The sequence below is a fragment of the Rhinopithecus roxellana genome, chromosome 18, assembly GCF_007565055.1.
Source record: "Rhinopithecus roxellana isolate Shanxi Qingling chromosome 18, ASM756505v1, whole genome shotgun sequence".
Lineage (NCBI taxonomy): Eukaryota > Metazoa > Chordata > Mammalia > Primates > Cercopithecidae > Rhinopithecus > Rhinopithecus roxellana.
Genome location: NC_044566.1, coordinates 56,261,530 through 56,277,607, shown reverse-complemented (window position 1 = coordinate 56,277,607; position 16,078 = coordinate 56,261,530). Strand labels below are relative to the sequence as shown.

The 16,078-nt window shown below is 37.9% G+C and overlaps 1 protein-coding gene across 1 annotated transcript in view; it reads right to left on the bottom strand.

Annotated features, from left to right (window-relative positions):
• SOHLH2 (spermatogenesis and oogenesis specific basic helix-loop-helix 2) overlaps window positions 1–16,078 on the bottom strand; it is a 46,303-nt gene that overhangs the window by 14,086 nt on the left and 16,139 nt on the right. Inside the window, exons 3-6 of the mRNA XM_010383109.2 lie at window positions 11,479–11,540; window positions 11,294–11,398; window positions 9,454–9,553; window positions 7,606–7,716 (exon numbers count right to left, since the gene is read on the bottom strand). Coding sequence (XP_010381411.2) covers window positions 7,606–7,716; window positions 9,454–9,553; window positions 11,294–11,398; window positions 11,479–11,540 — 378 coding nt within the window. The remainder of the gene's footprint in view (window positions 1–7,605; window positions 7,717–9,453; window positions 9,554–11,293; window positions 11,399–11,478; window positions 11,541–16,078) is intronic.

Below are 16,078 nucleotides of genomic sequence, written 5' to 3'. Positions count from 1 at the left end.
CTGCAAACAAGAATCTGATATTTGGGTTAAAAAGTTAAGAGTTAAGATTAAAGTCACTGAAAATTACTTATTTCTCCAATGAAGAGTCAGGGTCCATTTCCTCTCCTCTTGAATCTTCACTGGCCTGTGCCTACTTTAACCAAAAGATATGTGGAGAGTGACTCTACGAGAGTTCTGGGACCAGTATTTCAGAAGATGTAGCTTTCATACTGGTCTCACGGAATCCTAAGCCTTCATGTAAGAGGTCCTTCTAGCTTGCTGGAGATACCATGCGGAGAAGTGATGAGACCACAGGGAAGAACAGTCCATTTGAGCACAACCTGCAATCACACCCACCAGAAGACTGTATGTGTGGAGGATGCTGTGCTGGAATCTCCAGACAGGCCAATTGCTGGCTGAACATCATGGAGTGCCATGGTTAACACCACACAGAGAAGAATAACAGAGCTAAGCTCTGCCCAAACTGGTGGTGACTCACAAAATCATGAGATATGATACACAGTTTGTTGATTTCCACTACCAAGTTTTAGAGTAATTTGTTGTACAGTATTAGATAACTGGACAACAGCTTACTGTTTAAGCAAAACTAGTAACAATGCCGGGTTGATAACTGATGTGGCTTGGATGTTTTGTCCCCTCCAAATCTTATGAAATGTGATGCCAATGTTGGAGGTGGAACCTGGTGGGAGGTGTTAAATCATGGGGGCGCTCTAGAGTTTAGCTTAGTGCCATCCCCTTGGTGATGAGTTCTCACTCAGTTCATGCAAGATCTGGTGGTTTAAAAGAGTCTGGGGCCTCTCCTTTCTCTCTCTCTTGCTCCTCCTCTTGCTGTGTAACACACTGCTCCACTTTGCCTCCTGCCATGATTGTAAACTTCCTGAGGCCTCACCAGAAACAGAAGCTGCTATGCTTCGTGTAGAGCCTACAGAATCATGAGCCAATTAAACCTCTTTTCTTTATAAATTACTCAGTCTCTGGTATTTCTTTATAGCAACACAAGAATGGACTAACACAATAACATATGTAAAAGTAAAATGTATGACAACAGTAACAAAAAATGAAAGAAGGTAAACAGAAATATGCTGTCGTATTTTAAGGGCATAACATCAATTCAAGGTAGATTATGATAAGTTAAAGATGCATGTCATAATCCCTAGATCAACCAATAAAAAATACTTTTAGCTAAAAAGTCAATAAAAGAGATAAAAAGAAATGCTAAAGTATACTTGATAAATCCAAGGAAGGCAGGTAAAGAGAAAAAAAGGAAAAAGAAAATACATTAGACTAATGAACACAAATAGAAAAATTGTGGACCTAAAACCACACTTAACAGTGAGTATATTATATGAAAACAAATAACAGAGATTGTCAGAATGAGTAAAAAATAACAATAAAATTCAACTACATGCTATTTATAAGGGAAACTTTAAATATAAAGACATATACAGGTTAAAAAAACCACGCAAATACTAATCACAAGAAAGCTATATTAATATCAAAGTAGATTTTTTAAGACAGGGAGTACTAGCATAGAAAAATTAGCATTATCATTTCCTCAGGATAAGTGGGTCAATTCAGCAAGCAGACAGGCATCTAACAGAATCTCAAACTACATGAAGCAAAAACTCTCAAAAAGAAAGGGAAAAAGAGTTGTCACTGAAAAATTTAACCCTCAAGACACTATTGACTAATTCTACCTCATTAATATTTATAGAATACTACACCCCCCAAACAGAAGAATACAGTCTTTTCAAATGCATATGGAACATTCATCAAGGGAGAACACACTTTGGGCCATAAAATAAGTTTCAGAAAATATCAAAGGATAGAAACCTTACAAAGTATGTTTTCAGATGACAACATAATTAAATTATAAATCAATACCTAGAAAGTCTCCAAACATTCAAGTTAAGTTATACACTTCTAAACAGTGAAAAGACTTACTAGTGAAAAGAAAAAAATCACAAGGGATATGAGAAAATATTTTGAACTGAATGATAGTGGAAATATATCAAAGTTGATGAGATGCAGCTGAAGCAATGCTTAGAGGAAAAACTTTCATAAAGGAAAAGTTTTAGTTTTAAGTGCTTATATTAGAAAAGAAGAAAAGGTTAAAATCAGTGATAGAAGTTTCTACCTACAAATACTTTTTTTTTTTTTTTTTGAGACGGAGTCTCGCTCTCGCCCAGGCTGGAGTGCAGTGGTGCTATCTTGGCTCACTGCAAGCTCCGCCTCCCCGGTTCACGCCATTCTCCTGCCTCAGCCTCCCGAGCAGCTGGGACTACAGGCGTCCACCACCACGCCCGGCTAATTTTTTGTATTTTCGTAGAGGCAGAGTTTTACCGTATTAGCCAGGATGGTCTCGATCTCCTGACCTCGTGATCTGCCTGCCTTGGCTTCCCAAAGTGTTGGGATTACAGGCCTGAGCCACTGCGCCTGGCCTACTTTTTTTTTTTTTAATACTTTAAGTTCTGGGATACATGTGCAGAACCTGCAGGTTTGTTACATATGTATACATGTGCCATGGTGGTTTGCTGTACCTATTTTAAGCCCCGCATGCATTAGATATTTGTCCTAATGCTCTCCCTCCCCTTTCCCCTCCCCACCTTGCCAGGCCCTGGTGTGTGATGTTCCCCTCCCTGTGTCCATGTGTTCTCATTGTTCAACTCCCACTTATGAGTGAGACCATGTGGTATTTGGTTTTCTGTTCCTGTGTTAGTTTGCTGAGAATGCTGGTTTCCAGTTTCATCTATGTCCCTGCAAAGGACATGAACTCATTTTTTGTTATGGCTACATAGCATTGCATGGTGTGTATGTGTCACATTTTCAAAGACTTTTTTTGTTTTTAAAAGCAAAGTATAGAGGCTGGGCACGATGGCTCACGCCTGTAATCCCAGCACTTTCGGAGGCCGAGGTGGGCAGATCAAGAGGTCAGGAGTTTGAGACCAGCCTGGCCAACATGGTGAAACCCCATCTCTTCTAAAAATACAAAAATTAGCTAGGCGTGGTGGTGGACGCCTGTAATTCCAGCTAATCGGGAGGCTGAGGCAGGAGAATTGCTTGAACCCAGGAGGCAGAAGTTGCAGCAAGCCAAGATTATACCACTCCGCTCCAGCCTGGGTGACAGAGCAAGACTCTGTCTCAAAAAAAAAAAACACACACACACACACAAAGTATAGAAAGACAAAGAGCAGAAATCAATGAAATAAAAAAATGAGCTAATACAGAAAATCAATGAATCAAAATCTGCTTCACTGAAAAAAAATCAATAAAACTGATAAAACTGACAAACCTTTTTTTGCTAGATTGATCAAGAAACAAGACAGAAAACACAATTTTTCAATACCGGGAATGAAAACAGCCATCATCACAGACCGGTAGCTGTTAAAATGATAATACGATCATGTTGTTAAATAAATGTGACACTTAAGATTAAATGGACAAATTGCTTGAAAGACATAAATTAACCCAATTGACACAGAAAAAAACAACCAAAAGGTAAAAAATAGGGAATTTAGTCCTATAATAATTACAGAAGTTGAATATGTAATTAAAACTTTTCCATGAAGAAAATTCCAAGCCTAGTGACTTCGCTGTTGAATCCTATCAAACATATCATTTCTACACAAATTCTTTAAGAAAACAGAAGACTTTCCATTTCATTTTATAAGACCAGTCTGAGAAAAAGACATTGTAAGAAAACTTCAAACCAATATTCTTCATAAACACAGATGCAAAAATTATTAACAACATATTAGCAAATCTAATCCAGCAATAAATAAAAATTATCTATACCTTAAGACAAAGTGAAGTTTGCATTTAAAAAAATTGGTCATAATCACCACATTAACAAAAAAGAGGAGAAATAATCACCTTACTAGATAGAGAAAAAAAGACCGACAACATTTTACACCCAGTCATCATAAAATCCTAAACTAGGACTAGAAGGGAACTTTTTTTTAAGCTGATAAAAAGCATGCACAAAAGCCTACAGCTTACTTTACATGTGACGGTAAAAGACTTAACATTTTCCATCTAAGATCGGAAAAAGGCACGGATGTCTACTTGAGGTTCTCCTCTGTACAAATGTGTCTCAAGCAAACGAGGAGTCACAGGGAAAGATATCTGGGCCAGACACAACTTGAAACCTTCGAAGAACTGCCTTTCTTGAATTTTTAAGACTTGTCTAGTCCTGGAAAAGTCTTCATTTGTGGGACACTATGGCAAAGCTCAACGTTTCCCTTCTTTTCAAGTGAATGAACACCCCCAAAATTATTAAACCATCATCATGTCAGACTCATGGGTACACAAAAATGTGATGACATCATTTGGAGAATACACACTTTACAAGAAAAAAACATGTTTATGTATTTATAAATATATAATGAATGGGATTTCACCAAGAATATAAGAATTTGCTAATTTTGATTAATATGTTCTACTAAGAAGAATGCAAGTGTCAGAGAAAAAAACTTCCCAAGTGCAAAAATATTGGCCAGAACCATCACTTCCTTAATATTAGCAAACATCATGTTGCCCTACTGCTTAAAAACAAACAAAAACCCAAAACCATATGTAAAGCAGGTGAGGGGAAGAGGAGGAGGAAGAAAGGAAAGACTAGAAGCAACCATTTTAGATTCACAGGCATAGTCAGAAAGGTTAAGAGGGAAAGGCAAAAACTAATCAGGGATGATGTTTACCTCATGGTAGCTCCCAGGCAAATCTCTAAAGAGAAAGGGGGAGGTCCTTGTCACAGCGCTTCTTGAGAAACAAAGATTTCTAGTCCTTCTAATAATGCCACAGATGTGAACAACCCCAAAGCATCATTTCAGTCTACTAGATGAGTAGTTTTAGATTTTAATTTTCATCAACCATTAAAATTTTTTAAAGAAAACTATGACATAACTTTGGGGGACCAATAAAGGATTCCCAACATTAGATCTGGACATGAAAAATAATGAAAAAATAAGGAATAAATGTTTCCTCATATCATTTCATTATAATCATTTGCTAATATCAACATTATTTTAACACCTAATAAAGTAAAGAGAATACAATCTTAGGATATCAATTGTATAATATGTAGCTTTAAAAATACTCAGTGCACTGTATTTTTCTCCTTTTGCTTCAGATGAGTGAGATCTATGGGACAGCATTGGCTAGCGGGCCCTAAGTCTTGACCTGGCCAAGGCAGCAGTCATGGGAATGAAGCCCTTTAGAGCCAGAGTAGCCTATCCACCATCCCATCCCATCAAGCCCAAACCCCATCATCTTCCCACTAATCTTCAGCAGATGGAGGGGGACCATTCAGCAAAGAACTTGCTCAACTTCCTCCCCGATCTGGCCTCATCGAAAAACTCATGTGAATTCACATTGAGCCTAAACTCCTCCTCTCCATTTTCCATGGAAGAGATATTCTTCCACCTGGTTCTGGATTCCTTTGCCTTCTGCCTCCTCAGGGATGCTCACTTCATCACCAACACCCCCTCACCAGCTGTGGGGGATTAAAATTATTTGACATTCCTCCCACTGACAGGTGAGGTCTATGTCCCTCCCCTTGGATCTGGGTGGACCCTATGATGACTCTGACCACTAGCATATGGTAGAAGTGGCACTGGGCCTATTCCTGGACACAGGCCTGAAGAGACTGGCAGAGTCCCCTTCCTGTCTCTTGAAACACTCTCCCCCTAGGAGTCCTGAGCCACCATGAAAGAAGTCCAATGACCCTAAAACTACTCTACGGGGAAGGCTTCAGTTGACAGGCCCCACTGAGCTCAGCCTTCCAACCATGCCAGCAAAAGGTCCAGATATGCAATGTCTTGGACCCTCCTGACTACATCCACCAGCTGAAAACTATGAGTACCTCAGTTAATGTCATGTAGGCAGAAGAATTGCTTGGCTGAGCCCTGCTGGAACTGTTAACCCATAAAAACATAGTTATAATAAAATGGTGGTTGTTTCAAGCCAATAAATCTTGTTTTAATTTTTATGCAACCACAGATAACTAGAACATGAGGATCTTCAAGACTTCTTTCTCTCTCTCAGTTGTTTCTTTTGTAACATAAGCATATTAAAGTCTGGTCTCTTATCAAAATCTCATACTTCACCCTCAGTCCCTTTGCAAATACTTCACACCTTAATTTCATGTGTGTTCCCGTCTTTCTTTCTGCAATGGTGCTTCTTCTGTAACCATACCAATGAAATGATTTTTGCCAAGATCAATGACATCTAGGTCTGGCTCAATACAAATAGTCAATTAACAGCTCTTAACCTTACTTGATCTCTCTGCATCACATGATACTCCTGAGCACCTGTTCCTTTAGGAAATTCCTCTCCCCTGGTCTGCTCAATACTACTCCCTCTTGGTATTCTTCTTATCTCTTTAGTAACTCTTTGTGTTCCCCATGGATTCCTTCTCTACTGCCTGTACCTTAAATACTGAGAATCTTTTTAAGGTTCTTTTCTCCCTTCCCTACGTGCTTCCCACAATCATCCTATATCCATTCCTATGTCCACTGCTTCAAAGAAATGCTGTGTCCTCATTCCTCTGAGCCTGTATTTCTAAGCCTAGACCTTTCTCTAGAATCAAAGGGCCAACTCTGCACTCCATTTAAACCTAGAGGTATTCAAGCTCAACAAGATTAAAAATAAAAACACATTTACCTCACACTGCCATTCTACTGTCCTTCTTCGTCAGCGGATGCTATCACCATCCACTTGGGAGTTACACCTCACTTATCCTTAGCCATGCTCATGCTGATTCTTCCTAGTTAATACATCTAGAATTGGCTTATTCCTCTCTATCTCATTGCTAACACCATAGCTCAGGAAATCATCATTTCTTATTACAGACTCCTTCTGGCCTCCAGATGTAATTCACTGTGTGACATCTATTACAGTGTTCATTCTAAGGTGTAAATTTCCTCATATCACTCCTTCACTAAAATCCTTTTGCAACTGCCCAACAGACCAGGTTACAATTTGAATTTCATAGCATGAAACACCCAGCCCCTACCTACTACCTCTCATCTTTTGCCTCTTCCCCCTTGTGACCTGATGGCCAACCACATGGACATACATGCAGTTCCATAAATTCACTGTACTCTCTAAGGCTGCCAACCTCTGTACCTATTATTCCCTCCATGTAAAATACCCTTCCCTGACTTCCAAACCAAATTAATTGCAACATGTAAAAAGCTCAATTTAGCTATTGCCATCTCAAGAAAAATTTTGCTGTCCCCTTATTCTGTCTTAGAAAACTTTCCTCATGTCTTTACTTTGTTTTCTCATCATGACATGTATTAAAAAGCATCATTTTCTACTTAGTAGCCTATTTAAAAGTCTGTCTGAGCCCTAGACTCAGAACACCTTTGAAGGCAGGGACTTATTTTTTATCTCAGTTCTCCAATGCTTCTTTGGCATGCACTGCAGACTCAGAAATGTTTATTGAATGACTACAAGGCTGAATGAGTGAATGGCATCCATTTGTTTGCTAAATTTACTAGTTTCACTTATACTTTTAACAATATTACAAAAAAATTATAAAATTCATTAATTTCTCCCTACAAAAGAATAACGCTTAAAAAGTGCTACATTAAAATTCACCTTCTTAGTTTTTCCTTGCTTGAATGAAGAAGAGAAATCTTTTTGTTTTTCTCGAACTCTGACAACGAAGCATTTAATTCAAGCCCACTGCCATTCCTTAAAGATTCAGGGCTAGAAACAAGAGAAAATCATACCATACATTAAAGGGGAAAATAGTCGGGCAAAATTAAACAATATGTACCAATACACTAAACAAAGGATGCTTCTCTACGTCTCTTGCTTCATACAAAGGGGCAATAAGTGTCAAAACGCCTTATCTTAGACACTTGGTGCAGAATGTTTATTTCAAAATTTCAAAAGAATATATGATCAAAATCATCCTAAAAGCAATGACTGATCAAAATTCTAAAATAAATTGGTAACAATAGATACAAGCAGGATTAAAACATTCTGACCTCATCAATTAAGACTACACCATATTATATGACTTTATCCACCCTTCAGAAGGAAAGGTACATTACAGGAAAAAAGCATAAAGGATTAGAACGACAAGATACACCCTAGTCCAAGCCCATCAGCAAAGCGCAGGTTCCTTCCATTTTAAAATTTGTCATTTAATGAACATTTTCTGGCTCTACTATTTCTGCAGAACTTCTTCAGGCATTCTGATTGATTTAAAAATATATTAATCTAAGAAACTTGCAAACTAATCCTATTTCCTCTATCCTAAGAGATATAACTTGATTTCAAAATTGTATTTACAGTGGTAGGATACTGAGGGAAGACAGAAGGATTCAAGATGAGTAGAGATCAAAAAGCACATGCATACCATGTAGTCATAAAAACTTTTTAAAAAAGAAAAGCAGTTGCAAGTAATATAAGAAAATTAAGACCTTCCAAAACCTTTCCCAACCCCATATCCTAGATAGGGGTTAATATAGCAAGCCTCTTTGAGATTAAAATATTAAATAAGACCAAGACAATTGTTGATATCTCTGTGTTATCAAAGTCAGCTTTGGTTTAACCACACTTACTGACTGCCAAGTCCCTTTCTTGTTCAAAACAGTAGATGGCCACATTCTACAAATTCTGGAAGTAACTAACTTAAAATTCTCACCATCATCAGTACACATGCCCTCAGCAGTTATGTCCATTCTTTGTATCCCTAGGCTCCACTTAAAACCTCCTTGGAAATCAGCTTAAAGTGAAGGGAAGAAATTCACAAAAAATTAATTTTATAAGCATACTAGCATTGGAAGGGTCTGATCCCCAGTTCAACTGCCTACCCAATCCAGGTTTGAATGCCAGTTCTAACATCTATGAGAGAGAGAGAGACAGAGAAACACAAGGAGACACAGAGACACACACTAAAACTTGCCTTGTATACCAAACAAGAAGATTCCAAAAGCTACATGAGGTATGCAAAAGATACCAAATCCTTTTTAAAGGGTGATTTTCAATAACTCGGGGGATAGGTTCATGAGTTCAAGAAAGACAACAGGAAGAAGCTGAATAGTAGGTATATAACAGGTGAGGCTGCTCTTGTCTGTTTAAATATTGGGGTTCCATGTAAAATTTTTGTTTGAGGAATTTCACTGTTTTTATGAAGTTTAAATACCACTGCTGCTATTTACCTTTGCTTAGTGATAACACAGACTCTAATACTGATCACATTCCCCAGTGACAGGGAACTCACTGCCTTACAATTTGACCTGCTCACCTGTTGTCAAATGTAATTATTTATGAAGTATTTCCTTATATTAAGTTGAATACTTCTGTAATGTGTACCCACGGTGCCAGCTCAGGATTCTTAAGTACAGCAAATGCTGCACCCCTCTTCCACAAAATAGCCACAATTAGTAAGTTCTCTAAAAATACTGCTATTATGAAAAAGAACAAAAAACTAACCAGGCAAATAGATCAGTAGGAAAATATCCCAGGTGTTCACTGTAAGGCCTCTGCAGGGGCAATCCAGGTTCTTCAGGCCCAGCGGCATTTTCAATCTTAACTGAAAGTTTTGAGAGGGGGACTATTTATTTCTAAAGTCACTTAAGGAGATGATGCTAATCAAACACACAAGCCCCAATTCTTAATGCAGTTGTCGTCTTTTACTCAATAGATTTCACAAAGCAGTATTTTTAAAACTGAAAGCAATTTATAGATTTTTGTGAAATATAAAACCACCTAGGTTAGAAAGCAAAAACTAAAATACTCTATATTATTTACCCTGGGATACCTTTAAGCCAGATTCTAGTCACTTAGTGACAGGTGTGCTTAAAACACATTCAACTGAGTTTACTTATCAAGTTCCTATTTATAGGTAAATGTCAGGAGACAAAAAACATGCATGAGTCTTCAATAAGCAGCTGCACTGTCAAAATATAGCATCTGAAAAAAAACTTTTTCCTTTTTTGCAGCTGCTCATCCTCGGAGCAAAGACGAGACAACTGGAAGCTGACATAGTCATGACCAACAGAAGGGTGTGGGCAGGTGATGAGCAGCTGCTCTATTTCACCGAGAACCAAATAAGAAGAGGTTGCAAAAGCCCTCGGTCACCAAAGTTAGCCATTTCCAGGAAGAACCACAAGGGCTGGGAGCCACTGGAATGTCACAAACAGACGCACTCATCTGAATATTATAAAGAACATTAAAAAAGGACTGTTACACTGAATCTCGTATAAACATTATCAGGATAATCCAGAAAGTGTCTTTCAGGACCGTTTTAAGAAAAAAATTAATTTTATTTAAAAAAAATTCCCAGCTTTATTAAAATATAATTGACAATTCAAAACTGTACATACTTAAGGTGTACAACTCGAGTTGATAATATACGTATATATTGTGAAATAATCACCACACACAAGTTAATTGACATATCCGTCACATCACATCGTTACCTTTTCTGGTGATGAGCACATGTAAGATCTATCCTCTTAGCAAATTTCAAGTAGACAATACAGCATTGTTAACTATAGTCACACAGTGGTATATCAGACCCCCAGAATTTGTTCATCTTACATAAACAAAACCTTGTACCCCTGACCAACAACAGTCCCAATTTAACATCATCTTAATTTTAAAAGATTTCATATTTAGTATCCCAGGCCTAGAAAGACCAAAAATAGTCACTGACCAATAATGATTCCAGTAGAATTTAATTTCCGTAATTGGAGTCTGTCCTTTCACAAGCCAAATGAAAGCTAATTTAATTAGTTTAAGTGTTTAGATACTGGTGATATGCATAATGTAATAGGCAAAGAGTTTAGAAATGTGAGGTCTAATTGAAGCATTGACATTAATCCTCTGCATCTAAAATCTAAAACAGAAAGGGCAACCACCCTATTAACTTTAAGAAGTAAAATAATTTATATGCAAGTGTTTTGCAAAGTAGAAAGTACAATACAATTGTAGGTTAGTGCCCCTGGCTTTTAGATAATCACACAATGACACAGCACAGTTAATTCCATTTTAATGAGTAAGAAATTATGGTAGCTAGGCTACCAAAAAAGAAAAAAAACTAGTGACACAATGCTGCTACCAACCCCCCTGCCCAAAACCCTGTGCCTACCGCAGCACTGTATTTGCCCTTGGGCAACACGTTCTAAACCTCTGAAGATGTAGTTTTTTTCTTTCCAGGTAAAGAATATGTATTTCTCCCTTTATTTATGATTGTTTTTGTCAGAATACTAAGCATAGTTTTCAAAGATTTTAATTCAAATTTTCAAACCTTTGGAAATTTTTTACTCACCTGTGTTTGAGAGACATGTTTTCCAGTATTTTACCACATTACTCATTTTTTCCATTGTCAGTGGTTCAGTTAAAGCAATATCAGTTCCATGCCCTGAAATACAACCTAAGAATCTTTACATTAAATACTGACCTTATAGTTTCTATTTAGAGAAAAAACAAATACTGTATTTAGCAGGTACATACCTGTAAAATTTTCAGGGATTATAAAAACAAACAGTGAATGTGTATTTTTCTTTTTGCCAAATCTGAGAGAGGAAAGAAAATGTTAAAATGAAGCAAAATCATTATTCAAAAAATTGGGATTCAGGAGTTTAGCTTATGAGGAACTAACTACAGTGATTTTCTTCATTTCTTTAGAATTTAAAATAATATTAATATGGACATTTAGTAAAAGTAGCATCTCAAATCAGTGAGGAAAGAGATGAATCACTTTTTCTTAAAAACAAAAAAAAAAGCCTAAACCTTATCCAAATTTTTTATCAAATCAGCAGTTTACAAGAAGTTTGTGGAAAAAAAGAAACATTTTAAAGAACATCATGGGAATGAAATAACAGATGACTCCTTTTAAATATACATATAATTAAAGAACAAGACAAAAAAAAAGGGAAAGTTGAATCCTGATTTGTATAAACTCACAGTTTTTAAAAAAATCATAAGATAAGCAGGGAAATTTGAATGCTGATGGGATATTTGACAATACTAAGAAGTGATTATTAATTTTCAGGTATAATACGAGTTTTGTGGTTATTCTCTGAGTCCTCACCTTAGAGAGGTACCAATTAAAGTATTTATGGATGAAATAAAACGGTATTTTAGATTTGCCTTAAAATAATCCACTGGTGGGCAGGGGTGGGAAGGTAGGGAGAAGCATGATGAGCCAGATGTGAGTAACTGCTGAGGCTACATCATGAGTGTATTATTATACTCTCTCCCCTTTTATTTCTTGAAATTTTCTTAAAGTGGCATTATAGTTCACTAAACTCAGTACAGTAAGTCTGGAATTCAGTAACTGGATGGATACCGAGCCTTGGTATTAGCCAAAATGAAATGATTTTCGGGGAGAATGTGACTGTGAAAGAGACTTCAAAGAGAACAGTTTAAAACTACCTAAGAAAAGCAAACTATTCTCAAATACTTAAAAACATCATTTATTAGCATGTGGTTATATATGGTTGTTATTTATTCACTAAAATGAGAACTGGGAGCACCCCCCCTGTATAACATTGTTAGCTTATCTTACATATGCATTTGGAAGTAAGTATACATTCTATATTTCAAATTGCATTATATATTAATACCATTTCTATATCTGAGTCATGTATATTGAGAACCTCTTATGTACCAGCTCTGTGCTAGGCTCTGGGGGATATCATGGTAAACAGACAGACAAGGCTCCTGCTCTCACACAGCTTGTGGTCTTGGGGCAGAAAGACATTAAACAAATCACTAGAGATAAGTTTATGGCTGAAAATGGGTCCAATGCCAGGAAGGAAAAACCAAAGGGGCCAATAGGAGTCCACGCCTGGGCACAACCTGCCTCAGCAGCCTCGGGAGAGGCTTCCAGGCCGACAACCCTCAGTGCTGGCTAGACACAGAAAAGGCTGGGGAGAGGGGGAGGGCAGAAAGCAGATGTGCAGCACAGAACATTCTGGGCAAAAGGCACAGCATATGCAGGAGCCCTGGGATGGTTGAGAACAAGGCGAATTTGAGAAGGTACAAGATGTCCAGGAGAGCTCTGGCACAGGGCACCTGAGAAAGAAAAGCATACGTGGAGACCAAAGAGTGAGGGAGGGCTGGGCTCTGCTCGCAGAAGGCCTGTTAGGCCACCGGAAAGGTTTGGTATTGAAGAAAAATGGGCAACGGAAAGCTATAAAGCTCAGCAGCAACCAACACAATTATACTTGCATTTTAGAAAGACCACTCTGCCTATGATGGGATGCACTGATGGGGTGACACAGGTGGACTGGAGAGACCCTAGGACAGTGATCCAGGCAAGAGCTGATGGTAAGGAAAGCGGGCATACCTGTGAACCTTTGGTAACGGTAAATATTTCAGAGTATTTACTAAATTAATTACTTCAGACTAGCAGGATTATTAAGAAAATGTGACACGCCATTGAGGTCTATTCGGACTTGATTCTGTGCTATGAATTCTGGGGAGTTTAGGCTGAGAGAGAAGAAAGGAAAGAATATACGATTTCTATGAGGAAATGAGAAACTCAGGCAGAAATATTATCATCAAAATAGGCATATGCAGGAGGGAGGATAGAGTTTGCCTGGCCAACCAAATGTGGAGGTAAGAAAGGCACTTCCTACACTGGTGTAGGTGGCGTGGTGACACAGAGGGAATATGGGGATCAGAATGATGCCTGCCAGGATGTCAGCATTTCATATATATATAAAAATAAATATATGCATTTTAGAAAGAAAGAGAGAAAGATAGAAAGAGATAAATAGATAGATTTATTTTATTTTGTTTTTTTGAGACAGGGTCTTGCTTTGTCACTCAGGTGGGAGTGCAGTGGCATGATCAAGGCTCACTGCAGCCTCACCCTCCCAAGCTCAAGCGATCCTGTACCTCAGCCTCCCAGGTAGCTGGGATTACAGGTGTGTGCCATTACACTTGGCTGGTTTTCTTTGTATTTTTAGTAGAGATGGGTTCTCACTACGTTGCCCAGGCTGGTCTCAAACTCCTGGCCTCAAGAAATCTTCCAGCTTCAGCCTCCCAAGTACTGAGATTACAGGCAAGAGCCACTGTGTCTAGCCTCGTATATATATTTTTAAGTGATGAGAAAGTGTGGATTATAATGGAGGTATGGACAACAGAATGAGGAAAGAGAGGTGAAAGTGAATAATGGACTGAGCAGATGGGACCACTGAAACAAAATTATCGGGTAGTTTAAATGTGGAAATAAAAAATATTGCATAGAGGATTCAAAAAAGTAAATTATCCTAAGTTAAATACAGTTAAATGATTTTTAAAAAACAGGTTGTTTGCTTTTAGAAATCTTCCTATGTCCATTTTTGAAAACCTAGTATTTCAAAAATTTGAAAATTGATTTTACTGACACAAAAATATGTAAGATATGGCTATATGGATTTATATGCCCTGATGACTTTCAAATTTCAAGCTTTACATCAGACAAAGGTGGGATTCTTGGACTTTTGTTATTAGCACGGAATCAATTACCAAACACACACTCCCCTAGCTGTACAGGGACTCCTGCAACCAGTAAGAGTTCCCAGAATCCAATACTCTGGTCTTAAGCTCAGCTGCTCATTCACATTCCCTACAAATCAATAAGCTAAAAGAGTTTCTAGTTTCTAGGATCAACCAGAAAATGTTCTCTTTTTTTATGAATGAATATTCCTTGAAACAAAACTAAGCAATGCAAAAACAAACCAAAATAAAAATCACTTTTATCCACACCAACTGATACTACTTCCTCTTCTATATACCAAAATCAAATTGTAGGCTCTGAGACCTTCTCAATTAATGTCTCTTTTGTTTTGCAATTTATTTGGGGACAATTCATTTTCCCTCATGTTTCACGATTATGCTGTTTAAGTGTCATGATGTTTCCTGAGGCTACACCTCACTTTTGAGATTGGATACTGATATTCTCGGTTCCATTCCTATGCCTGCTTGCAGTGCCCTCTAGAACTGCAGTCAGCATCAGCTCAACCTGCAACAGTAACCACCCGCTGTCTTGCCCCCATCCCTGGATCTGTCTCTGGTAGCTGAAAAAACAAAGATCATATACAAGGGTTTTGAGCTGAGTTGTTCACTCTGCTGATCAAAGGGTCTCAGGAAAGCCCTGGCCTCTGAAATCTATCATCTAAGAGGGCCAAAGAGGTGTTATAACTATGAAACCTGCGGAAATTTCTACCTTTACTTCTCTTAGAGCCATAAGGATTTCCAGGGACAAAAGCCAGTATCATCTTTGGGTTGTGGTTTTCTTGAGTACAGTTACCCATTATTCTGTCCGTGGGCTACATGCAGCCAAACTAACCTGGTATGACCTACATGGGACTTGTAACAAATATTGTTCTCTGTTAATTACTTAATTAAGCTCTGATAGTTTATTTGGGCTAACAGTGAAGAGTGGTGTGCCCTGTTCCCACTCGGCTCTCCCACAGAGTTCCTGCTGCAACGTTCACCATGTGACATGGTGCTAGAAGTTATAAAGACCTAGAGTTGTCCTCAGTTCCTACTCAATTCCTCCACCAATTTGTAGGAAAAAGGTTTTAGTAAAGCTACTTAGGTGTTTTGCTGTTACTGTGTTTATTGTTGAATATTCAGAGGAGTAGGTCATGCAAACTACCTAGTAAGATTTAATGAGTTACATGGTCAAGTCAAAGATGTCTTGGAGACATAAAAGGACAACTTGTTAGATCTCTGTGGCTCACAAGATTGAGTTTTCTTAGTGATCAGTTAGCTGGTCAGACAATTAAAGCTACACGGGGAAGAAATGAAATCAGATTCAAACTTGATTTGTTGACGGAGCAGATGGAGCCACATCCTGCATTCCTTTTCTGTTGCTAAACTGCTCTGAGCTCATGAGAATCACGGAATTTTAACTGCAGAACCATTTCATGGAGAAGAAAACTACGACTCCCCATATACTGATGAGTTTAAAACATATTTAAACTTTCCGTACTTGTCTTTGGAAGATAAGTATCAGGATGTGTCTGAATTATCAAGTATCTGCCCTTTGAGTATGGCTCAATTTTGAGAATTTAACTAAGCCAAGAGTGAAATATCCCTGGAATTCTGCAGCTAA